Source organism: Dipodomys merriami, unplaced genomic scaffold, assembly GCF_024711535.1.
Source record: "Dipodomys merriami isolate MVZ:Mamm:240054 unplaced genomic scaffold, mDipMer1.0.p SCAF_2, whole genome shotgun sequence".
Classification (NCBI taxonomy): domain Eukaryota; kingdom Metazoa; phylum Chordata; class Mammalia; order Rodentia; family Heteromyidae; genus Dipodomys; species Dipodomys merriami.
Window position 1 is genome coordinate 43,536,965 of NW_027203381.1, and position 27,086 is coordinate 43,564,050.

At 38.8% G+C, this 27,086-nt stretch overlaps 1 protein-coding gene across 1 annotated transcript in view; it reads right to left on the reverse strand.

The window, feature by feature from the left end:
- Mettl4 (methyltransferase 4, N6-adenosine) overlaps window positions 1-27,086 on the reverse strand; it is a 48,839-nt gene that overhangs the window by 16,215 nt on the left and 5,538 nt on the right. Inside the window, exons 4-8 of the mRNA XM_070029481.1 lie at window positions 17,201-17,573; window positions 16,672-16,741; window positions 8,934-9,108; window positions 4,158-4,267; window positions 3,700-3,791 (exon numbers count right to left, since the gene is read on the reverse strand). Coding sequence (XP_069885582.1) covers window positions 3,700-3,791; window positions 4,158-4,267; window positions 8,934-9,108; window positions 16,672-16,741; window positions 17,201-17,573 — 820 coding nt within the window. The remainder of the gene's footprint in view (window positions 1-3,699; window positions 3,792-4,157; window positions 4,268-8,933; window positions 9,109-16,671; window positions 16,742-17,200; window positions 17,574-27,086) is intronic.

A 27,086-nucleotide genomic window follows, 5' to 3' on the forward strand; every position in this document is an offset into this window, starting at 1 on the left:
AGTTCAATAGCTATGTACATATGACCATATAAAATTATGTTAATCAAAATGAACTCCAAGGGGCTGGGAAGGTGGCTCAGTGGTAGAGTGCTTGCCTTGCATGCATGAGGCCCTGGGTTCGATTCCTCAGCACCACATAAGCAGAAAAAGCTGGAAGTGGAGCTGTGGCTCAAGTGGTAGGGCACTAGCCTTGAGCTGAAGAGCTGAGGGACAGTGCCCAGGCCCAGAGTTCAGGCACCATGACTGACCAAAAAAAAAAAAAAAAAAAAATGAACTCCAAGCTGGGCACCAGTGGCTCACACCTGTAATCCTAGCTAGCTACTCAGGAGGCTGAGATCTGAGGATGTCAGTTCAAAGCCAGCCCGGGCAGGAAAGTTTGTGACACTCTTATCTCCAATAAACCACTAGTAATCCAGAAGTGATGCTGTGGCTCGAGAGGTAGAATGCTAACCTTGATCTGAAGAGCTGAGGGACAGCACCCAGGCTTTGAGTTCAAGCCCCATGACCAACAAAAAAGAAAAAGAAAGAAAGAACTCCAAGATATTGAAACAGGGTTTTATTGTGTTTTTTATAATCTATGTGTGAAGTTATTTCTTTTTTCTTACATTTTGATTTTCCCCCCCTTTGGTTTATCCACTGTTGTCAATGTTTTTTATTTTGGTACCCTGTGTCTTGTGTATACATTTATTTGATTTAGGGAAGAGAAGGGAAATAACAAAATGATGAGACAAAGGACAAAGGATGAACCAATGCAACAGAGATACTCACAAGACAGTATGTTGGAAATGAACTTTAAAACTGGGGAGGTAGGAAAATGGGAAGGAGGGAAAGCAGGAGAAAAAAAGGGAGGGAGTAAGACTGACAGTAAATATACTCATTACCTTACTTGTGTAATTGTAACCTCTATGTACAATATCTTTACAATAAAATTAAAAATCAATCAATCAATCAATCCCTAATGATTTCAGGGTAAAATATAGAGCAGAAATCTGGAAGTTGATATGTGATGGCTCCCATTAGTGCCACTCTTCATGTCTAAAATACAATAATATGAACTCAAAAATAAAGCTATTACAAATATTTCCTGTCTATTACTAATTAGTCAAAGCTTATGGATGAACATGTATTGAATCATTCAGATTTTTTGCCGAAAATACTCATTTTTAACTGTTCTCAATCCTAAACAATGTACTTGTGCTGCTCTCTACTGACAGTTTGGCAGAACTGCATTTTCACAGATAAACCAATGACACACTATGGCAAAACGTATCCGTTTTAAATCTTTTTTCTGAAAAATAATCCTTAAATATAAGTACACTCATTCTAGAGAGACTGGAAAATAATTCAACTATTATTTGAAAATACAAGATGTTGGATGTCAGTTTTAGAATTGTTTAAGTAAAATTTAATCTCTAATCTAAAACACTAAATTAAGCTTTGGTCTTCACCAAATGATAAGTGAAATTCAAATAACAGGAACACAGATTAAATCTCCCCATTGAATATAACTAATGTCAAATATAATTGTTCCTCAAAGAATAGTACAGACTATTTTCACTTAAGTCACAAACAATGTATTAAAGAGCTTATATTATCTAGTTTGAAGGTGAACTCACTGAGAATTCCTCTAAGCCAAAGAATGGTTCAATACACAGACATTTGAATGTTTCTCAAGTTAAGAATACTATTTCAAAACTCCTTCATGGTTCTGGAGGGGATATGGCCAAAAAGGAACGCTAGTGCACTATTGATTGGTGGGAGTGTAAACTTGTTCAGCACTATGGAGGTTCCTCAAAGACTACACATAGAGCTCCTCTATGACCCAGCAATCCCACTTCTGGGCATTTACCCAAATGATCACAAACAAGGCCACACTAAAGCTACTAGCACAACTATGTTTACTGCAGCATTATTCATCATAGCAAAGATATGGAACCAAACCAGATGCCCCTCAGTAGATGAATGGATCAAGAAAATGTGGTGTGTGTGTGTGTGTGTGTGTGTGTGTGTGTGTGTGTGTGTGTGTGTGTGTGTGTGTGTTTGTGTGTGTGTGTGTGTGTGTGTGTGTGAATTCTATGTTTCCATCTGTGTGTGTGTGTGTGTGTGTGTGTGTGTGTGTGTGTGTGTGTGTGTGTGTGTGTGTGTGTGAATTCTATGTTTCCATCAGAAAGAATGGTACTGCCCCATTTGTAAGGAATGGAATATAAGTCAGCCAGATCCAAAGAAACATAGGTCCCATAGTTTCCCTTATTTGCAATAATTAGTATACATCTAGGATAATCTTAGCAGATTAGCAGAATAGCTCAATAGCTTCGTACATATGACCATATAAATGATACTAAGTAAAATGAACTCCAAGACATGGACACAAGAGATTTTTCTTTGTTGTTTTTATTGTACTATGTGATTTCTTGTTTCTTCTGTATGTTTTGCCCTCTATGTTATATCCCTGTTGTTACTATGCTTGGTTTTGGTACCCTGGTATTGTATATAAGTTTATCTGAATTAGGGAAGGAAAGGAGAAGAACTGAATGGTGAGACCAAAGGACAAGGGGGGAACCAATGCAACAGCGAGAAAAATGAGGAAAGGGGAACAAGTTTGACAAGAAATGAACTATTACCTTAATGTAACTGTAACCCCTATGTACATCACCTTGACAATAAAAAAAAAGAAAAAGAAAAGAAAAAAACTCCTTCCTGGTAATAATTTAACAGAAATCCTGTTACAAACTTAATTTTCCTGTGAATTTGTATTCACTTTCTTATCTTTCCTAGCTCATAAATGACCCCATATTCTGAAAGAAAAAAAGTAATAACAATAAAATATGTTTTCTGAGTGGCAAGTTAGAGAAGTTTTTATGGCAAAAAGGGTATATGCATCATCACAATAACAAAATACATTGTTAAAGAAATTCCCTAAAAAATAAACTTTGAATATCAAATTCAGAATCTCCCTCAAAGACTTAGATACTTAAGATTTTAAATTCTCACTCACATCCTAAGTTTTTAACTCTTGGCAGTTAACTATATTTCTACTAAGTGCTACATTTTTAAATACATTACATCCAATCTTTGTACTCTGAAATATTAAATACCATTTTTCCCTCAATAAGTTAAGATTGTGAGGTAGAAAAGGATCCCAGTAAATTGCCCAAGTATCAGAGCTAGTATTCACGTATGTGTTAGCCAATTTCCAAAGTCAACTCCTTCCATTAGTTCCTGCTGCTTAGTTTCACTGGATGCTGAACTTAATGCTAAAGGAATTAAGCAACTATCTAATGTTTCAGTAAAGCAGTACAACCTCTTATGAAACATAAAACTGTAAGTATCTACCAAACATCAAAGGAAATCAAACCCTTACTCTTCTCATCACTGTCCTAAACTCCAGCAACTTGCACTAAAACCTGGTGGTAAATTAAAGCCCTTAGCTGAATTCTGAAGCCCAATCAGTCTTTTCTGTATAGGCCAGTGAGGAGTGAGCAACCAACAGTAAGATAACATGATAAATGGCTTAACAGTATAACTAATTTATACTCTCACTATTTCATAAGTTCTAAGAGTTCTGCCATAAAATTTTAGAATATTAAAACAACACATAAAAGATTTACTTGCAAAATCTATACACATTTTAAATATTCAATTCAATAACTTTTCCAGTTATATCAAAACTCATGACAATTCTGTTGTAGAGGAACATACCAGCAAGAGGTGGTTTATGTGAGTGAAGAATACAAGGCACACTGACAATTAGTTTGTGATCTGGAATGGGTAGCACTTTTACATCTGGGTTCCTAGTTAAAACAAAAAAATATGGTAAACCATACTTTAATGCACAATTTTCTAATCATATATTGGGCTGATATTTTTCCCTTTCAAATAGTATCCAATTTTAAAACAAATTTAAAGAATCAATGAAGAAAATAGAACAACTTAAGAATTAAGGATTTCATTTCCCACAATACAAATAATTAAATACTAAATAAAACAAAGGTAACAGAAAATTTTATATTCCATATAATTCACACTTTTCTACTTTGGACCATTTCAAGATTTTCAAAAATGTAAAATTTAAAGAAAATCAATGATCACTGTTAGTTATTCTTAAAAGCCTAAAACCTAATCCACTTCTAAATTTTGAAAAATATCACTTTTCTTACCTTAATGGTAAAGCAGCAGCTTTTTTTTTAACTCTCCCCAGTATAAGGCCTTCATAAGGTTTTTTGTGTGGTGAATCTAACGGGAACACAAACTCTCCCGAATTGGTGATCTGACAGGAAAGAGCCAACAAAAAGAATTATTCTTTTTCTTATGGAGTATATAGAGTTTCCACCCAAAAGAGAGAAATTATTAAACCTCCAGGCTACTGTTGTCCAATAAAAATATAATGTGAGCTCACAAATGTGAGCCACATATATCATCATAAATTTTCTAGTAGTATCATTAGAAAAAATAAAAAGAATACAATGTAAGTAATTTTAAATACTTATTTTAAGCTACTATATCTAATATATAATTTTAATATGTAATCAAGTCACAAAAATGTACTGAGATTGTTTCTTTCCTGTCAGATCTTTAAGGCCCAATGCTTACTTTACATTTAAGAGCACATTATTTGAGCCAGGAGCCAATGGCGCATGCCTAATAATACTAGCTACTCGGAGGCTGCAGTCTGAGGATCACAGTTCAAAGCCAGCACAGGCAGAAAAGTCCCCATGAGACTCTTATCTCTAACCACTCAAAAACTGGAAGTGGAGCTGTGGCTCAAAGTGGTAGAGCAAAAGAACTCAGAGACAGTGCATAGGCCCTGAGTTCAAGCCTCACAAACCACACATTATTTGAAATAGTCACATTTCAAGTCTAAAGAGCCACCTGTGACCATGGCTACTGTAATAGGCTGAAATCTATTAACATTTTGCACATAAACAATCTCTACCTTAAAAATTACACAAATAATATTAATTACTAACAATGAAATTAAACTAAGTAATTAAAAATAAAGTCAGGCCAGGCACCAGTGGCTCATGCCTGTAATCCTAGCTACTAAGGAGGCTGAGATCTGAGGATCACAGTTCAAAGCCAGCCAGCCAGCCAGGGATAAGTCGGTGAGACTATTTTTTTTTTTTTGTCGGTCATGGGGCTTGAACTCTGGGCCTGCACACTGTCCCTTAGCTATTTAGATCAAGGCTAGCGCTCTACACTTGAGCCACGGCACCAGTTCCGGTTTTCTGGTGGTTTACTGCCAGTAAGAGACTCATGGACTTTCTTGCCCTGGCTGGCTTTGAGCAGTGATCCTCAGATATCAGCCTCCTTAGTAGCTAGGATTACAGGCGTGAGCCACCGGCACCCCGTGAGGCTCTTATCTCCAATAACCCCCGTGTCCCCTCCTCCAGAAAACCGGAAGTACCACTGTGGCTCCAGTAGTAAAGCAACAGCCTTGAGCTGAAGAGCTGAGGAACATCGCCCAGGCCGAGAGTTCAAGCCCCGGGACCAACAAAAAATAAATAAGGTCAGAAATAAAACTGATGTAGTAGTTAATAAGATACACACTATTTTATCCAAGACCAGTTCTTGTTACTAAAAATTCAGAAATTCAAATTAACCAAATAATCGTTTAAGCTAATCCAGCTCAGAAACTATAACTTAATAATACAAATTGATTGATTTATAATGGATCCATAGTTTTTCAGTCAAAATATTTTTATCTAGTGTCTATGGAGACCTTTGCCTTTTATTGGACTTTTAATCAGCCAATTCAATAATCAGAAAATCCTATTACATTTCCTATAGGGCCAGAAACTGCACCTCTCACACACAGAACCATATAAACAACTGGCGAATTCTCTGGATGTCTTTAAATTCATTACAAGTTAATCTCAATTATAACAATATGTAGAATTACTTAACAAATATTTCATATAATATACTAGATATTGGTTTTAAACAGATCTTATCCCATCTCTTAGAACTGAGTACTACTATAAATTAATATTCTCGGTTTTATTTTTTTTTCATTCTTGGGTTTTTTTTATGTATTTACATTTTACTAGGCTTGATTTCAGGAGCTAACATTTTTGCTTTGGCCCAGTCTCTGACTACAGAAGAATTATCAAGCTGGGAATGAGCTCAGTGACAGAATATGATCAAACTAACCAAACTATGGTATGCGTAGGGGTAGATTTCCATGATATAACCCCTCTGAACTATAAGCAGACAGTTTAACAAACTAAATGCCAAGAAACTGAAATGTGTCTTGATTAGCAAGAAGATGCTAAGAGGAAGAGAAATAGGTGAATACAGCAAGAGATGGTGGATAAATGTGGCCATAATATAGTATGCACATATGAAAAGGGACCTAGAAAACTTTAGAAGTAAGGATAGCATAAATGGAAGACAAGGTAAAATTGATCAAGATGAACTGTACTCATAAACAGATATGTTAAGTTGAAACCCCTTTGTACAACTATTTAGAGATAACAAAACAGAGGAAAATAAAAATAAATTGCTGACTAGAAAAAAAGGGGTTTAACCAAAAAGCAAAAGTTTTCATTGGATTATATTGAAGGAGAAGAGAGACATGTTAAGCATTAAAAAATAGATGCTGGGGGCTGGGAAGGTGGCTCAGTGGTAGAGCACTTGCCTTGCATGCATGAGGCCCTGGGTTTGATTCCTCAGCACCACATAAGCAAAAAGAAAAAAGCCGGAAGTGGCGCTGTGGCTCAAGTGGTAGAGCGTTAGCCTTGAGCTGAAGAGCTGAGGGACAGCGCCCAAGCCCAGAGTTCAGGCCCCACGACCGGAACGCCCCCCCCCAAAAAAAAAAATAGATGCTGCCAGCAAGAACAGATCTGAGGACCAATGGAACAGAACCCAAGACCCAGAAATGAACCTCAGATCCATTTAATCTTCAATAGCCATTTAATCTTCAACAAGGAAACTAAAAACATAGAATGGAAGAAAGACAGCCTCGTCAATAAATGGTGCTGGCAAAATTGGTAGAAAACTAAAGCTAGATCTTCTACATCACTCTGTACCAGAACCTTCTCCAAATGGATCAAAGACCTCAAAGTCAAAGCAGACACTCTGAAAACATTATAGGAAGGAATAGGATAAAATCTAGAGCTCCTTGGCACAGGCCGAAATTTTCTTAATAAAGACCCAGAAATACAACAAATCAAAGAAAGGTTGGACAAATGGGATTGCATGAAACTGCAGAGCTTCTGCATGGCAAAGGACATAGCTAGCAAGATCAATAGAAAGCCCACAGATTGGGAGATGATCTTCACTAGTCATACAACGGACAAGGGTCTCATATCTAAAATATACCTGGAACTCAAAAAATTAAATCCCCCAACAACAAATCCTCAAAGAAACAACCACCCAATTAATAAATGGGCTAAAGATTTGAAGAGAGACTTCTCTAAAGAGGAAAGAAGGATGGCCAATAGACACATGCAGAAATGCTCAACCTCCTGAGCCATAAAAGAAATGCAAATCAAAACAACATTGAGATACCACCTCACCCCAGTTAGAATGGCTAGAATCAAGAACTCTAATAACAACAGATGCTGGAGGGGATGTGGACAGAAGGGAACCTTACTGCATTGTTGGTAGGAGTGTAAACTTGTTCAACGACTTTGGAAAGCATTATGGAGGTTCCTAAGAAGACTCTACATAGAGCTCCACGATGACCCAGAAATCCCACTTTTGTGCTTTTACCCAAATGATCACAAACAAGGCCATACTAAAGCTACCAGCACAACTATGTTTATTGCAGCATTACATAGCTAAGATATGGAACCAACCCATATGCCCCTCAGTAGATGAATAGATCAAGAAAATGTGATATATATGTACATAATGGAATTCTATGCCTCCATCAGAAAGAATGGCATCACCCCATTTGTTAGGAAATGGAAAGACTTGGAAAAAATTATATTAAGTGAAGTAAGCCAAGCCCAAAGAAACATAGGTCCCATGGTTTCCCTTATTTGCAATAACTAGTATATGTCTGAGACAAGCAGAAATGGTCAAAGGTATGTACATATGACCAGATAAGATGATGTTAAGCGAAATGAACCCCAAGATAGGGACACAAATGTTTTTTTCTTTCTTGCTATTGTTTCTAACGTATTTATATTGTACCATGTGATTTTTTTGTTTCTTTGTATGTTCTTCCCCCATAGTATAACCCTTTTTCACAGTATTTGATTCTGGTGCCCTGCATCTTGTATATATATTTTTTCCTAATTGGGGGAGGGGAAGGGAAATAACAAAATGTTTGGGTTTTTTTGTTGTTGTTGTTGTTTTTCCAGGGCTGAGAACCAAACCCAGGGTCTTGCACGAGCCGGCAGGCGCCCTTCCGCTGAGCTAAACCCCCAGCCCCAACAAAATGTTTAAATAAGGACCCATTGTAACAATGAGATGTATAAGACACTATGTTGAAAACCAACTTTATAACTTTGCCTGGGGGTCGGGGGAAAGGAGTTGGGAAGGAAGGGATGGTAGGGGGAAAACAAAGGAGGGGGTAACAATGCTCAATAGGAAATGGACTCATTGCCTTACTCATGTAACTGTAATCCCTCCGTATAGTATCTTTACAATAAAAAATATGTATTAAAAATATTTTTTTAAATAGATGCTGCCAGGCACCTGTGCCTCGTGCCTATAATCCTAGCTACTCAGGAGGCTAAGATCTATGGCTCATGATTTGTAGCCATGCCAAGCAAGAAAGTCTTTACTCCAATTTAGCACAAAAAGAGGCTGGAAGTAGATGCTCAAGTGATAGAGCACTAGTTGGCCTTAAGCAACAAAGCTCAAAGACAGCTCCCAGGCCCTGAGTTTAAGACCCAGGACTTAAACAACAACAAAAAGGATGATGTCTTTACATGAATAGTATGCCATACTTTATTAACTAATAAGGTAACTTCTAAACTCACTTTTACCCAATGCCATTCAGCAAGCATCTCCACAGACCAAGAAGGATAAAGCTCTTCCTTAACAAAACGCAGGTGCTTCTGTCTATTGGTCACCCAAGTAACAATAAGGCAGTTTGGGGCAGCCAGTTCAGGAATGGGTATCTGTTTTATTTGCAGTGATGACAAATAACTGTACCTAAAATTAAAAAGAAAAAAATATGAGCAAAATTTGATTCAAGAAAGAAAAATAAGCAGAGAGGAAACCTGGACTATATTGATCCCCCAAATGCAAAGGTCCTGGAATACCATTTGTATAGGTAAATATGAAGCCACAGTGACACCTGGTGGACACATGATCCACACCAAAAATAACTTCATTTTTCTTTTTCATTAAAATGTTCATTTTTCTTTAAAATTGTCAGGCTATAATCACTTCAATTTTTTGGTACCTTTCCTTTTTTTTTGTTACTCTTTTCAAAATTAAGCAAATACTGTTTAAATACTGTCTGTGTACTACAGAGGAATGCCATCACAATAAGTCTTGAAACCAATTATCTCGATAACTCAACTGAAATCTGACACTGGGTAAGGGTTGTGAGACAGGTAATACTAATGCAAGTTTAGTTCAGTGAAGCTTTTTATTCCCCTACAATCCTAAAACTTTTCAAAAATACTGACCCTTTGGGTAATTTAACATTTTACCCAATTTCACTTTCTTCCTACCACATTTCCAGTACCCAAAAGAAGTCATCCTGCTTCTTTCTTCCTTTCAAATCAATTCTACCAGGCTCTTTCTGAAATCCTCATGCTTCCATTAAAACAACAACAACAACAAGAAGAAAAAACAAAACAAGTATTGTCTTGTGTTTCCTGGTGGTTAATAATCCCATGGCAAGTTTATGGAGAACAATGCAGGCTCTATAATACCCAATTAACCAACACACAATAGTCCTCCTCCCCGCATTGCTGCTTCCAGATTCTAGCTTACTACTTACTCTGCATAAAATCCTTCCCTCTTTGCCCGGCGCTGGTGGCTCACGCCTGTAATCCTAGCTACTCAGGAGGCTGAGATCTGAGGATCACAGTTCAAAACCAGCCCGGACAGGAGAGACCGTGAGACTCCTATCTCCAATAAACCACCAGAAAACCGGAAGTGCTGCTGTAGCTCAAGTGGTAGAGCGCTCGCCTTGAGCTGAAGAGCTGAGGGACAGCACCCAGGCCCAGAGTTCAAGCCCCACGGCCGACCAAAAAAAAAAAAAAAAAAATCCTTCCCTCTTTGAGAAGTATGCTATCCCACAATGCTAACTTCAAACATTTACTACACCTATTTCATCCTCACTTTCCAAATTCAATGAGGAATAAGTTTAAAGATCTCTCTACCTCAACAATGCAATCCTTCCATTATCCTTTTTCAAAGCACAACTCACCATGCACATACCTCAACTATTATTCACCTGAACAAATAATTACATTTATCCCACTCCAAGAATCTACTCCAATGTTGTACCTAAGTTAGGCTTTGATATCACTCACATTTATTCAGTCTCTGAAACAATAAACTTGAGTCTCTGGCTGTAATTTCCTATGTCTCATCTATTCTTACTATATCAAAGCATATAGTGAGTACCCCATCACTCTATGTTACTGAGTCTATCAGTTTCTTCCTGACCAAAATTACTCCTCTTCCTCGGAGACTATCAACCATCCTACTGCCTTCTCACTAGCACCCTAACTCCTATTTAGCACTCTAACTCCCCTTTACCCTTCAGCTTCACATTCTTCCTGCAAAACCCAATCTATAATCAAAACCTAATTTAATTTATTTTCAGTGAAAGGCCACAAACCCGAGTTCTTGTGCATACAAAAAACAGACTCTACACTCTACTATTGAGTTCACCTGTAGCCTATCCTACAAGAAAACTGGTTTCCTCTAGAAAAAGTTGGGTGAAGAAAAATGGAAAACAAATAATAGATCAATACAAGCTTATTAAATCTATTCTTAGATTCTCAAAACTGCTCATTAATTCTTTTACTTACTCTTGTCAAATAGTACAAAATCCTCATCTTATAGGTTTCTTGCCTTGGCAAATTAAGTTAACTCATACATCAGTATAAATAAATAAATAATAAATGTCATCTCTTCATATAACTACTTAATAAAAAATTAACCTATTGTTTATTTTTGCTCATATGTGGAACTAGTTCAAAAGGCATACACATTCATGGGCATGTATATATTTGTATATACATCCACATACATGATTATATTTGGGTAAGCACAGACTATGAATGAAAGGGAGTCAAGAGGCAAAAAGCAAAGGACAAGGGAAAAAAGGATAGAGGTTGAATAATTCTATGAAACAATAGGTGAATAGAAGAGTGAGGAAAGAGAAATAGAAATAGGAGATGGAAGGAGGGTATCAACAGAAGGCTGTTGAGCTAGTTAAGGAAGACGAAAGAGTATAAATACGGTCAAAATAGATTTTTTGCAATTATAAAAACAATAATGAAATCTGTTGGCAATGTTTTGGAAGGGGAAAAAGGAAGGGAGAGGGATAGAAGAGGTGGGATTGAAAGCTCTCCACAAATTCAATGCAATAGCTAAAAAATTCCAACCTCATTCTTCAAGGAAATAGAAGAGGCAATCCAAAAATTCATATGGAACAATAAAAGACCCTGATTAGCAAAAACGATCCTTAACAGAAAGAACAGTGCTGGAGGAATATCAATACCAAATTTCAAACTCTACTACAAAGCCATAGTAATCAAAACAGCTTGGTACTGGCACAAGAACAGACCTCAGGACCAATGGAATAGAATTGAAAACTCAGAAATGAATCCACAGACCTACAGCCAGCTAATCTTCCATAAGGGAGCTAAAAAAAAAAAAAAAATAGAATGGAAGAAAGACAGCCTCTTCCTTACATATCCTTATATAAGAATACATATATATCACCCTGCACCAGAATCAACTCCAAATGGATCAAAGACCTCAGAGTCAAAGCAGACACCCTGAAAATATGACAGGATGGAATAGAAAAAATCTAGGTCTCCTTGGTACAGGCCGAAATTTTCTTAATAAAGACCCAGAAACATAACAAATCAAAGAAAGGTTGGACAAATGGGATTGCATGAAACTGCAGAGCTTCTGCATGGCAAAGGACATAGTTAGCAAGATCAATAGAAAGCCCACAGATTGGGAGAAGATCTTCACTAGTCATACAACGGACAAGGGTCTCATATCTAAAATATACCTGGAACTCAAAAAATTAAATCCCCCAACAACAAATCCTCAAAGAAACAACCACCCAATTAATAAATGGGCTAAAGATTTGAAGAGAGACTTCTCTGAAGAGGAAAGAAGGATGGCCAATAGACACATGCAGAAATGCTCAACCTCCTGAGCCATAAAAGAAATGTAAATCAAAACAACATTGAGATACCACCTCACCCCAGTTAGAATGGCTAGAATCAAGAACTCTAATAACAACAGATGCTGGAAGGGATGTGGACAGAAGGGAACCCTACTGCATTGTTGGTAGGAGTGTAAACTTGTTCAACGACTTTGGAAAGCATTATGGAGGTTCCTAAGAAGACTCCACATAGAGCTCCACTATGACCCAGAAATCCCACTTTTGTGCATTTACCCAAATGATCACAAACAAGGCCATACTAAAGCTACCAGCACAACTATGTTTATTGCAGCATTACATAGCTAAGATATGGAACCAACCCAGATGCCCATCAGTAAATGAATGGATCAAGAAAATGTGATATATATACATAATGGAATTCTATACCTCCATCAGAAAGAATGGCATTGCCCCTTTGTTAGGAAATGGAAAGACTTGGAAAAAATTATATTAAGTGAAGTAAGCCAGGCCCAAAGAAATATAGGTCCCAAGGTTTCCCTTATTTGCAGTAACTAGTATATGTCTGAGACAAGCAGAAATGGTCAGATAAGATGATATTAAGCGAAATGAACCCCAAGTTAAGGACTCAAATGGTTTTTCTTTCTTGCTATTGTGTCCAACAAATTTATAAGGTATTTCTTTGTTGCTTTGTATTTCCCTCCCCCACCATATAACCCTTGTTTTAACTGTATTTGATGTTGATATAATTTGTGGAGGGGAAGGGAAAAAACAAATTGTTTAAATAGGGATACAGATGGACCCATCGCACCAATGAGATGCACAAGATCTTATGTCGAAAACTAACTATACATCTTTGGCGTGGGGTGGGGGGAGATGGGAGGGGATGGTAAAGGGAAACAAAGGAGGAGGCAACAATGCTTGATAAGAAATGCACTCATTACCTTGCCCATGTAATTGTAACCCCTCTGTATAGTATTTTCACAATAAAAAATTTTTAAAAAGAGTTGGGATTGAGTGGAATACATTATAAACATATGAAGAAATGTAATAATGAAATTCTCCTCTGTATAACTTATATAAGCTAATAAAAAAAGAAAAAAGAAAAAAGAAAGACATAGACAATGTATCTTCAAATTTAAAAAGACCCTAATTCTATTTTTATATCAAATATTTAATATCAAAAACAAAATAAAAGCAAAAGGGCAAGAAGCATAGCTCAAGTAATTGAGTGCCTGCTTAGCAGGTATGAGGATCAAGATTCAATCCTAAATCCAACAAAAAAATTAAAAGCTTTAATGTTTCCATAAACATTATAAAGAATATGAAAAGACAATCTAAAAATGGGAAAAATATTTACAAATCATGTCTGTTATAGTATCAAAATACATAAAGAATTCATAAATGAACAACTTTAAAAAGTCCATTTTAAAATGTGTAAAAAATTCAAACTATTTTCCACAAAGAATATACAAATGACCAAAAAGACACAAAAAGCATGCTCAACATCATTTGTTAGAAAAATAAGAATCTAAATCATGATAAGAAGAATGTAATGGTAAAAATATGATCAAATTAGTACTCATTAGTGACAGGAATGTAAAATGGTTCAAGCTACTCCTAGGTATGCTTCCGAAGGAACTGAAATCATTACCCAGAGTCTGCCAAACTATAATCTTGGAAGGCACAGTCTCCAAGATTAACATCATTCCTTACGCCAACTGTAAGTTCAGTTTCCCAAACTACCCTCAGACTCCATAATTTGTTAGAAAAAGTCATGACACATAATGAAAGATAATACATGTACCATTTTAGCTTATTAGAAGAAAGGACAGATTAAAATGAGTAAAAGAAAGAGACTTAAAAGATATTAAGTAGATTTGACAAAGAAAATGCATGATCTAGAATTTTATTTTGCTACAAAAGACATTTCTAGTACAACTGGTGCAACCTGATTAAGGCCTAGTGTATACATAAGAGCATTTGATTAGTGTCAATTACCTATTCTAAGGATTGCATTATGATTATGTCAGATAATGTTTTTAGAAAATATAACATTTAAGAGTGCCTAAAGGGTCACAGAAATAGAGGGACAAAGAGTGAATAAATGCAAAAGGGGTACTTACTAGACACTAGATTGAAAATGAACTCTATAACTTGGGATGGGAGGGAAAAACTGGAAGAGAAGGAAGGAATGAAATGTACTTTTTACCTGACCTACGTAACTGTAATTCCTTTGTACCTCACCTTTACAATAACAATAAAAAAATTAAAAAGTAGCTTCTTCTAAATTCATTCTCAGGTGATTCAAAAAAATTTCATTCACATAAATATTGACACTTGAACACAAATACACATACATCAGCTATGTTAATTTGTGTATGATTCTTGCAACTTTAAGAAAAAATATTCTGGGCTGGGAAGGTGGCTCAGTGGTAGAGCACTTGCCTTGCATGCTCAAGGCCCTGGGTTCGATTCCTCAGCACCATATAAGCAAAAAAGAAAAAAGCCGGAAGTGGCGCTGTGGCTCAAGTGGTAGAGCGCTAGCCTTGAGCTGAAGAGCTGAGGGACAGCGCCCAGGCCCAGAGTTCAGGCCCCACGACCAGACCCAAAAAAAAAAAAAAAAAAAAGAAAAAAGAAAAAATATTCTATTGACACAGTTCATAAACAAAAAGAAGCCTAAAGATAACTGCTAAAAGGGAGTCTTTACAAATGAATTTCAAGTCAAAATAAAAATTATTTTCTCAAGCCAAGCATCAGTAGCTCATGTTTGTAACCCTCACTACTCAAGAAGTTGAGATCTGAGGGTCCTGGTTTTAAGCCAACTGGATTTTTGTCTCTCAGACAAAACTGAGAGACTCCTATCTCCAGTTAACATGCAAAAAGCTGGAAGTGAAAGAGTGGTTCAAATGGGATAGCACCAGCCTTGAGCAAAAAAGGTAAGCAAGAAAACATGAGGTTCTGAGGGTTCAAGGCCTACTTTCAAGCACAAAAAATTTCAAGCACAACAAATTTTCTAGGGAAAGATTACTTTCCCTAGAAAATTAAATAGAGAGAGGAAATGTAACTGAAACCATTCATCAGAAGTAGTGGGGAAGTCAGATGCTGATGGTTCATGCTTATAATCCTAGTTCCTCAGGAGTCTGAAATATGAAGGATTAAGGTTCAAAGCCAGCTCAAGCAGAAAAGTCCAAGAGACTCTATTGCCTATCCAGCAAAATAATGGACTGGATCCATGGCTCAAGTGGTAGAGCACCAGTTGTGAACAATTAAACTGAGCAAATAACATGAGGCACTGAGTTCAGGCACCAGTACCAGCACCAAAAGGGAGAGAGAGACAGAAACAGAGACATAGACAGAGAATGACAGAAACAAACACATAGAAGGTAATATTTCAAAAGCACTATTAAAAAGAAACAAAACAAAGCAGTGGTACTAGACTGTGTTGAAAATCAACTATAAAACTTGTGGGTAGGAAGGGAAGGAACAACTGAGAGAGAGCAAGGGAAGGAATGATATTGCACAAAAAGAAATGTACTCTCTTTACCTAACATATGTAAATGTAACCCCTCTGTAACAATAAACTGAAAAAAACAAAAAAGAAACAAAATGAGCCAGTTACTGATGGCTCACACCTGTAATTCTGGCTATTTGGAAGGCTAAGATCTGAGGACTGTGGTTTGAGGCTAGCTCAGGCAATAAAGACAATGCGATTCTTATCTCCAACTAACCTCCAAGAAAGTAGCCTAAAGTAGAACTGTGGCTCAAGTGACAGAGCGCCAATCTGGAGCAAAAAAGCTGAGTTCAAGTCCCAGTACTGGCACAAAAAATTGCACAAATGTAACAGATTATTAAGTAAAATTAGAAATACTCTAGCACATTTCTAAATTTTAGAATCTGATGTCAAAAGCAGGAAAAACAATGCCCTTTACTGTACAGAAGTAACCTTAGCAATTAATAAATATAAATACATTACTTTTGAGTATATAGGAAAAGTTCAAGAGAATTACTTAGCAAAAAAATTAAAATTTTAAAACCATTGAAAGCATTTTAGTCATTTTAGATTACCTATATCCAAGTTTATGGTGTATTATATTAAACCAGAGTATACAAAAGACCATCGGTTTTGTTGTTCTTGTTGTTGTTTGCCAGCCTTGGGGCTTGAACTCAGGGCCTGGGCACTGTCCCTGAGCTTCTTTTGCTCAAGGCTAGCACTCTACCACTTGAGCTACAGCTCTACTTCTGGCTTTTTCTGTTTATGTGGTACTAAGAAATGAAACCCAGGGCTTCATGCATACTAGGCAAGCACTCTATCACTAAGCCACTTTCCCAGCCCAAGATTATAGGTTTTAGAAAGCATTTTTAATAGAGAATTCATCTTTACTTACCTGTTACTTCTTTTAACTGACTTATTCTGCCATGGTGGATCAATCACAATTACATCAAATGTTTTCCTACCTAAAATCAAAGACATAATTTCTAAAATATCTTCTGTATGTGATCACTTTAAAAACTAAACACAAGGTCTGGGGGTGTGACTCAAGTGGTAAGAACATCTCCCAAGTAAATAGAAAGCCTTGAGTTAAAACCTCAAAACTGGTAAAAAGGAAAGAGGGAGACAGACAGACAGACACAGAAAGACAGAGACAGAGAGATAAATAGGTAGACAGACAGACAGCCAAAACAGATAGATACTAAAGGAGGATTGGGAATGTAGCTCAATAGTAGCACATTTTTAATAAGTACAAGAGGGCACATAGGTTTAAACTCTAGTATCTGAAAACAATAAATATTGGCCTTAATTCAAAATTCAGCTGTCTCTTATGAGAACATCAAAATATTATTCTTACTAATAACAAACATAATTTGAAACTACAGAAATATCCTTAATTAATGATAAGCAAAATAATTACTTACAATTCAGAAGTGGCTGCATACAAGAAATATCAGACAAAAGAAAACTGCTTTTTGGTGGCAGCAGGTATTTCTGTCCCATTAAAGTAATCATTTTTGAGAAGCTAGATTTGTTTTCAACAATGCGTGAAAACAAATCCTGCTCTGTAACAGAAGTATCATCTTCCATTAATTGTAATGTCTGAAGTTCCATATTATTCAGAGAAGGCAAGTGCTTTGCCATTCCACATAATTCAGACAAACTGCAGGACTCTAGAGGTAAAATAATGGGTTCACCACTACAGTTGTCTCCATTTTCAGCAAGTGGATAAAGGAAACCACTTCTGAGACCTTCTTGGATTAACTGTAAAGATCCATCCAAAATCAGTTCTCGGATCTGTAAGAGAATTTGTTAAAAGTATGTTAAAAAGAGTCACTAAAATGTCTCCTAAATAATGAAATTACTACTGAGCTTTTAATGTCTAAATTAAAATCAACATTCCTAATTCTTACAGTTATTTTCTTTTTTTGCGGGGGGGGGGTCCGGTTGTGGGGCCTGAATTATGGGCCTGGGCACTGTCCCTCAGCTCTTCAGCTCAAGGCTAGCACTCTACCATTTGAGCCACAGCGCCACTTCCGGCTTTTTTCTTTTTTTGCTTATGTGGTGCTGAGGAATCGAACCCAGGGCCTCATGCATGCAAGGCAAGCGCTCTACCACTGAGCCACCTTCCCAGCCCCTCTTATAATAATTTTCTACTACAATGAGATATACAGTATACTTCTGAATTATTACTTCCTAATCGTAGAACAAAACAGATTTTACAGATGGAAATGTGGCCTAGTGGGAGAGTGCTTGCCTAGAATGCATGAAGTCCTGGGTTCAATTCCTCAGTACCACATAAACAGAAAAGGCCAGAAGTGGTAGAGTGTTAGCCTTGAGCAAAAGAAGTTTAGGGACAGTGCCCAGGTCCTGAGTTCAAGCCCCAAGACTGGTAAAATATGAAAAGTATGTCATTAAAAACATCTAAGAGGAGGCACTGGGATATGACAAAATACACACAATTAGATACCCACATACAGTGGGACCAAGAGGATAGTCTTAGGAGAGAATCACAAAGGTGCAAATACCCAAATGCCTCCTCATATATCTCTCTGTGTGTGTGTGTGTGTGTGTGTGTGTGTGTGTGTGTGTGTGTGTGTGTGTGTGTGTGTGTGTGTGTGTGTGTGTGTGTGTGTGTGTGTGTGTGTGTGTGTGTGTGTGTGTGTGTGTGTGTGTGTGTGTGTAAAATACTAAAACAAATTCCAAAGATGGGAGGTGGGGATGGACTTCTCTTCTTAATACCCAAATGCCTCCTCATATATCTCTGTGTGTGTGTGTGTGTGTGTGTGTGTGTGTGTAAAATACTAAAACAAATTCCAAAGATGGGAGGTGGGGATGGACTTCTCTTCTTAAGTTGTTTTTTTCTTTTTTTGTTAACTCTGTATTCTTTACCTTATATACAGCGTATTCACATCCACATTTGTGGGCAGGCAAGGGAATGGCACAGAATCAGACAGAAAAGGTTGAAAAAGTGCAGGAATTAAGCACACTGGATATACCAGACATTGATGGAATGTCTGGTATGAAACTGGTTGGTGGAGATGGGAGAGAGGGAAGAGAAGAAGAAACAGATGACACTATGCAAAAGGAAAATGCAAAAGGAAATGACCCCACTGTATATCACCTCTAAAACAACAATAAAGTAAGTTGGGGAAAAAAAAAATCTAAGAGCACTGATGACTCACATTTGTAATTCTAGTTACAGAGAGGCTGAGATCTGAGGACCATGGTTCAAAGCCGGCCTGGGCAGGAAGTTTGTGAGAATCTTTTTTTTAAGTATTAGAAAATATGTGTTTTTTTATTTAAATCATTTTATTGTAAAGGTGATGTACAGAGAGGTTAAAGTTCCATAAGTCAGTTAATGAGTACATTTCATTTCGAACAGTTACCCCTCCCTAATTTTCTCCCAATTTTTCCTCTCCCAACCCACTGACCTCCAGGTTATAAAAGTTTCTTTCCAACATAGTAGCTAGTGAGTATCACTGCTGAGTCAGTTCACCCTTTGTTCCACCATTTCTTTGAATTCCTTCCTCTCCCTAAATCAGATTAATTTATATACAAGACAATGGGTACAGAGATCAAAAACAGTAACAAGCCCAGCGTTCATGGCTCACACCTGTAATCCTAGCTACTCAGGAGGCTGAGATCTGAGGATCATGATTCAAGGCCAGCTTGGGAAAGGAAAGTCTATGAAACTCATCTCCAATTAATCACCAGAAAACCAAAAGTGGTGCTGTGGCTCAAGGGGTAGAGCACTGGCATTAAGGGACAGTGCTCAGGCCCAGAGTTCAAGACCAACAACCGACCCCCCCACCCCCCCAAAAAAAATGCCAAAAGAACTCCTTATCTCTAATTAACCACCAGAAAATTAGAAGTGGCCTTGTGGCTTAAAGTGGTAGAGCACTAGCCTTGAGTGAAAAAGCTCAGGTAAAGTGCCCAGGCCCTGAGTTCAAGCCCTGTGACCGACAAAATATACCCAAGAGGAACTTGCTAATTGGGATATTAAGATGCTAGGTAAGATTAACATACCAAGATGGCGACAGGGCAGTAGGGAAACGCCACAGCTCTCTCCAACCAAAAAGAGAGTTCCAACGCTTAATCTCCCCAAGAGACTGACAACAACAAAAAGACGAACACTCAGAGAAAAACCAGAGGCGGAGAATAACAAAAAAAAGAAAGAGAGGAAAAGAAGAATTTCAGAACAGAGAAAAGCGAAGACCCCTCCCCCAACCTTTACTGGCCGCGCAGCAGTGCACCAAGCCGCTGGCCAGCCAGCCCGGCGGGGGCTGCCGGAGCCCCAGAGACACAGGGGGCCGCTTGCAGATCACCAGGTACCGGTTTGCAGAACAGCAGATCGCCAGGAAAAGAGAAACCTACCAGCCGGGAGTCTCCACAAGGATCCCACCCCCACCCCTCACTCTCCACCGGAGCAGAGAGGCTCCATCCCGCCAAAGCAGCTCAGCACCAGCAGCGCAACAAAGGGACCTGTCGGCAGACCACCCACCCGATCGCGATCGCAACGACCCGGCGGAGCCGCTCGGGCCCCAGAGACACCGCGAAGAAGCTGCCTGAGCGTGGACACTTTTGACCCGACGGCTTCGACAGAGGCAGAAACAGAAAAGAATCACACAGAGCCACCACCACCCAACCCAGCCCGCAACCACCCCAACTGAACTCGGATTGCAACAACAACTGATGACCTACACCACACAGAAACAACCAGCTCCAGGGTGAGTACCGCACAGGGGAAGTGTATCCCTCAAAGGAGACCAGAGCTGGAGGGAATCCCCAGACCCTGACCTAGACTCCCTACCCCAACACCCGGACCACAGGACCCACTAAAACTGGGAACTGTTTGAGAGCTCCACCAGCCCGTGGAGCACACTCAGCTGGCCAGGCTAGAGCAAGAGCGCCCCTGGAAGGGAGCTTAAATGCCCAAGCCAGGAACAGCGCCCCTGGGTCAAGACTACCAACAGTAGAAGAAATTTGAACTGTGTCCCCCAGGCTGTATAACCTAGGTGGTATACACATCAGCACAGGCCTAACGAGTGCGCTCCAGGCTGCATAACCTAGGTGGTATACACATCAGCCCAGGCCTAACAAGCGCGCTCCAGGCTGGGGCCGGAACCAGGCCCGGGGATCCGGCGCCTGAACAACACGACCAACTCCTCCCAACTGAAGTAAAAAGCTGAGCATACGCCTCAACAGAGGGGAGAAAACCAGGAAACAACACTCCCCTGGGAAGCACGCCTGTGACAACAAAAGACCTGGAGGCCCAGGACAAGAGAAGCCCAAACCCCACCAAAACTCCACCCATATACCCTAGACTGGGAATTGGGCAACACAGGCTGCCAGCACCTGATAGTAAGCAGGAGCTCAGACTGTTAAGGCGGCTCAGCAATGGAGTGATAGTCTTGGATGTATGAGGCCCTGGATCTGATTCCTCAGCATCACAAGAGCAAAAAGGGTCAGCAGTGGTGCTGTGGCTCAAATGGTAGGGTGCCAGCCTTGAGCTGAAAAGCTGAGGGACAGCACCCAAACCTAGAGTTCAAGCCCACAACCAGCCCAAAACAAACAAACAAAAACACATCGGGAGCCCATAGCAGACTCCAGTATTTGGGAGAGTGCATCCAGAGCATCTGTTCTTCACAAGAGCACCCGTAGGAGCAAACACAAGCAGTCTAGGCTGCTCAACCCTTCCAAAGGCGGGAACTGCCAGCAATCTACAGCAGAGAGCTGAGAATCCTAAGTCAGAATAGCAGCTGGAAATAGGCTCCCAACAGAACCCAGATCAGGCACAGATTCTCTCTACCAATACAGAATCAGCAACCAAGCAAAGACAGATACACCAAAACAAAATTGAAGAGCAGTCTCCTGAACCTCCATGCGAAAATCACAGAGAAAAATCACAAGGTTTACCACCACCCAGGACAGCAAGCTCACCTCAAAAGCCAGCAGCCACGCAGGGGAGAGCCCCAGTGGGAGCAAAGCAGGAATGGAAGACAAAAGCTACATCCAAGGGTTGCTGGAGGCAATGACTCAAGAAATAAAGCGAGAAATTGATCAGAAATTGAAAGAGCACAAGGATGAACTATCCAAAGAAATACAGGGTATCAAACAAGAGATGCATGCAAAAATAGAAGCTGCACAAACCTCAGTAAGAAGTGAGATAAACGCCAAATTAGAGGTAATGCATACCTCATTGAGAGGTGAGATCAGTACTCTGAGAACCAACATTGAATCCATAAAGGGATCCATTTCCTCCATGCAAACCACAATAGAAGCCACTGTCAACAGAGTGAATGAAATGGAAGGTAGAGTGTCAGTTACAGAAGACAGAATACATCAACTGGACCAAAAAGTGACAGATATGGAAAAATCACTCAAATTAAACCAAAGGGAAATTCAAGAGCAAGCAGATAATTGGAGTGGACGAAGGTGAGGAATTCCAGAGCAAGGGAATGCAACACCTATTTAACAAGATAATCAATGAAAATTTTCCCCACCTCAAAAACGACCATCTTAACTACATCACAAAAGCTTATCGAACACCCAACAAGCAAGACCCCAGGAGAAACACTTCTAGACACATTATAGTAAAAATGATAGATCTGAATAATAAGGAAACAATCCTGCATGCAGCAAAAATGAAGAAGGAGCTATACTACAACGGGAAAAAAATAAGAATCACTGCAGATCTCTCCACACAAACAATGAATGCAAGAAAAGCCTGGGAAAGCACCATACGAGCCCTGAGAGCCAATAACTGCCAACCCAGACTGATAAACCCGGCAAAGCTAGCATTCACATTCGATGGAGAACTGAAAACTTTTAATAGCAAAGAAAAACTAAATGAATACATAGACATTACAAGGAATTCTAAGAGGGGGGACACAACCTGAAGAAAGCAACCAGGAACTGGGGCCTGCCCCAAACAGGCATTACTCAAAGTCTAACTGAGCAAGCACAGGAGGAAAGGAAAGAAGAAAAACTTAGGAAAACGGAATGGCAGGGACAACAATGCATCTCTCTATACTTTCTCTTAATATAAATGGGCTGAATTCACCAATTAAAAGAAAACGAACTGAGGACTGGATCAGAAAACAAGACCCATCCATCTGTTGCCTTCAGGAGACCCACCTCTCAGCCAAACATACAAACTCAGAGTGAAGGGGTGGAAAAGGATCTACCAATCAAACGCCCCCAGTAAGAAAGCAGGTGTAGCTATCCTGATATCTGACAAAATAAAGTTTTCATTAAAATCAGTACAGAAAGACAAGGACGGACACTACATATTAATAAAGGGAACAATCCAAGAGGAGGATATAACCATCATCAACTTATATGCCCCAAATATTGGTGCACCCAGATATGTCAAACAAATGCTCTCAAACTTACAGAATAAAATAGATGCCAATACAATAATACTAGGAGACTTTAACACACCACTCTCACCAAAGGACAGGTCTACCAACCAGAGGATTGGCAAAGAAGCTACCGAATTAAGAGAGGCCATACTTCAAGCGGAATTAACTGACATCTACCGAGTATTTCACCCTAAAACAACACAGGACACATTCTTCTCAGCACCTCATGGAACTTTCTCCAAAATAGACCATATCATAGTTCATGCAAGGAACTTAAGCAAATACAAAGGGATCGACATAATCCCCTGTATCCTATCTGACCACAGTGGAATCAAGCTAGCTCTCAATAACAAAGCATACCGCAGAAATTTCTCTAATACATGGAAATTGAACAGCACACTCCTTAACAATGCCTGGATAACAGAAGAGATCAAAGAAGAAATAAAGCATTTCCTACAACTCAATAAAAATGAAAACACCTCACAAAGAAACTTGTGGGACACAGCAAAAGCAGTCCTGAGGGGCAAATTTATTGCCCTCAGTGCCCACATCAAGAGAATGGAGACAGACCAAGTAAATAATCTCATGTTGCAATTAAAACAGCTAGAAAAACAAGAAAAAATGGGACCTAAAGCTACTAGACGAGCCAGATAACCAAATTAAAAGCAGAGATTAACCAATTAGAAAATCAGAAAACCATAACCAAAATAAACCAAACAAAAAGCTGGTTCTTTGAAAAAATAAACAAAATTGATGGCCCATTGGCTAGATTAATTAAAAAAAGAAGAGAGGAAACCCATATTAATAGGATTAGGGATGCCACGGGAAACATCACAACACGTACCCAAGATATCCAAACAATTCTAACAGACTACTTTCAAAAGCTATACTCTCTAAAGGAAGAAAATCGGGCAGAAATGGATGCATTTTTAGAGAAATACAAGTTGCCCAAACTGAGCAAAGAAGAAGTTAACCAATTAAATAAGCCAATATCCTATAACGAGATACAGGAAGCTATCAAAAGTCTTACAACAAAAAAAAGCCCAGGACCAGATGGATTCACAGCAGAATTCTATAAGACCTTTAAACAAGAACTAATACCCATACTCCTCAAGCTCTTCAGAGAAACAGAGAAGGAGGGAGCTATCCCAAACTCATTCTACAAAGCCAATATCACACTCATCCCCAAACCAGGCAAAGACCCAACCAAAAAGGAGAATTACAGGCCAATCTCCTTGATGAACACAGATGCAAAGATCCTTAACAAGATTCTAGCTAACAGAATCCAGAAACACATAAAAAAAATAATTCACTATAAACAGGTAGGCTTCATCCCAGAGACACAGGGATGGTTTAACATACGTAAGTCAATAAATGTAATTCCAACATATCAACAGAGCCAAGGTCAAGAATCACATGATTATCGCCACAGATGCAGAAAAGGCCTTTGATAAAATTCAACATTCATTCATGCTAAAAGCTCTGGAGAAAATAGGAATAGAAGGAACATTTCTAAAAACAATAAAAGCCATTTATGACAGACCAATAGCCAATATTATACTTAATGGGGAAAAGCTACAACCAATTCTCCTAAAATCAGGAACAAGGCAAGGATGCCCACTGTCTCCACTCCTCTTCAATATAGTCCTAGAACCCTTAGCCAGGGCAATAAGGCAAGAAAAAGACATTAAAGGGATCCGCATAGGGAAAGAAGTTAAACTATCCCTTTTTGCAGACGACATGATACTATACCTCCACGATCCCAAAAACTCCATCCCCAAACTCTTAGAAATCATAAATCACTTCGGCAAAATAGCAGGATACAAAATAAACCCACAAAAATCAGTTGCCTTCCTATACACTGACAATGTACAGGAAGAGAGGGAAATAAAAGGAGCAACCCCATTCACAATAACCTCCCGAAAAATAAAATATTTAGGAATTAACCTAACCAAAGATGTAAAAGAACTATTTAATGAGAACTATAAAAAGTTAAAGAAAGAAATTGCAGAAGACACTAGGAAATGGAAAGACCTCCCATGCTCCTGGATAGGCCGACTTAATATAGTAAAGATGGTAATACTTCCAAAACTAATATACAAATTCAACGCAATTCCTATTAAAATCCCAATGACGTACATCACTGAAATACAGAAAACAGTCCAAAAATGCATATGGAACAACAAAAGACCTAGAATAGCCAAAACAATTCTAGGGGATAAAGACAATATGGGAGGGCTATCCATGCCGAACTTCAAACTCTACTACAGAGCTATAATAACAAAGACAGCATGGTACTGGCACAAAAACAGACCCGAAGACCAATGGAACAGAAGATCCAGAAATAAATCCACAGGCCTACAGCCAGCTGATATTCGACAAAGGAGCCAAAGACATACAATGGAAGAAACACAGCCTCTTCAACCGCTGGTGCTGGGAAAACTGGGCAGCCACATGCAGAAAACTAAAAGTGGACCCCAGCCTATCACCATGCACCAACATCAACTCAAAATGGATTAAAGACCTTAACATTAAACCTGAATCTCTGAAAATACTGCAGGACAGAGTAGGAGAGACACTTGAACTAATAGGCACAGGAAGGAACTTCCTGAACAGAGTCCCAGGGTCACAACAAGTTGGAGAGACTCGACAAATGGGACTACCTTAAAATAAAAAGCTTCTGCACAGATAAAGCTATCGCAACCAAGCTAGAAAGACAACCAACTCATTGGGAAAAAATATTTACCAGCAATATATCAGACAAGGGGTTAACATCCTGTATATACAGGAAACTCAAGAAACTAATCCCTCCCAAACCTAACTAACCAATTACTAAATGGGCAAGGGAACTAAAGAGGGACTTCTCAAATGAAGAAATAAAAATGGCAAAGAAACACATGAGGAAATGTTCATCATCCCTGGTGGTGAAGGAAATGCAAATAAAGACAACCCTGAGATACCACCTTACCCCAGTCAGAATGTCCCACATCCACAAATCAGCCAACGACAAATGCTGGAGGGGATGTGGAGAACGAGGAACGCTATTACACTGCTGGTGGGAATGTGTACTTATACAACCACTTTGGAAAGCAGTCTGGAGGGTCCTTAGAAAGCTAAAGATTGACCTCCCTTACGACCCAGTCATACCACTTCTAGGCATCTACCCTGAACAACAGGAACCAATATACAAGGACACGTGCACCTCCATGTTTATTGCAGCACTGTTCACAATAGCTAGGATATGGAAACAACCCAGATGCCCCACCACAGATGAATGGATCCAAAAATTGTGGTATCTATACACAATGGAATATTATGCAGCCATTAGAAATGACAAAATAATGGCATTTGCAGGGACATGGATGGAGCTAGAAGGAATCATGTTGAGCGAGGTAAGCCAAGAACGAAGAGACAAACAGTACATGGTCTCCCTGATAAGTGGATGCTAAATCCAAAATGTTAGGTGATATGACAAAACTAACAGGACTTAAGAAACAAAGAACTCCCACTCATCTGGTTGAACCACTACCAAATATCCCCATGCTGCTGATCACATATATGGTATATAACATGTGAGCACCGTTATATATTACAGACTGTGATAGACAATTTGCTCCAGGAAAGTTAGAATGAACTTGTGACTTTAAATGAGCATCATTATTCCACAATACTGTGAATTTCCGGAAATTAAGTAATCACTTAATCACAATCAAAAAAAAAAAAAAAAAAGAACCTCGGGGAAGGGAGGGAGGGAGGGGATGGTAGGGGGAAAACAATGGAGGGGGTAACAATGTTCAAGAGGAAGTGTACTCATTACCTCACTCATATAACTGTATAGTATCTTTACAATAAAAAAAATTTAAAAAAAAAGATGCTAGGTAATAACACAAGGCTCAATATATCTGAAAGAATTGAAATCACTAGAATATATTCTTAAATGCCA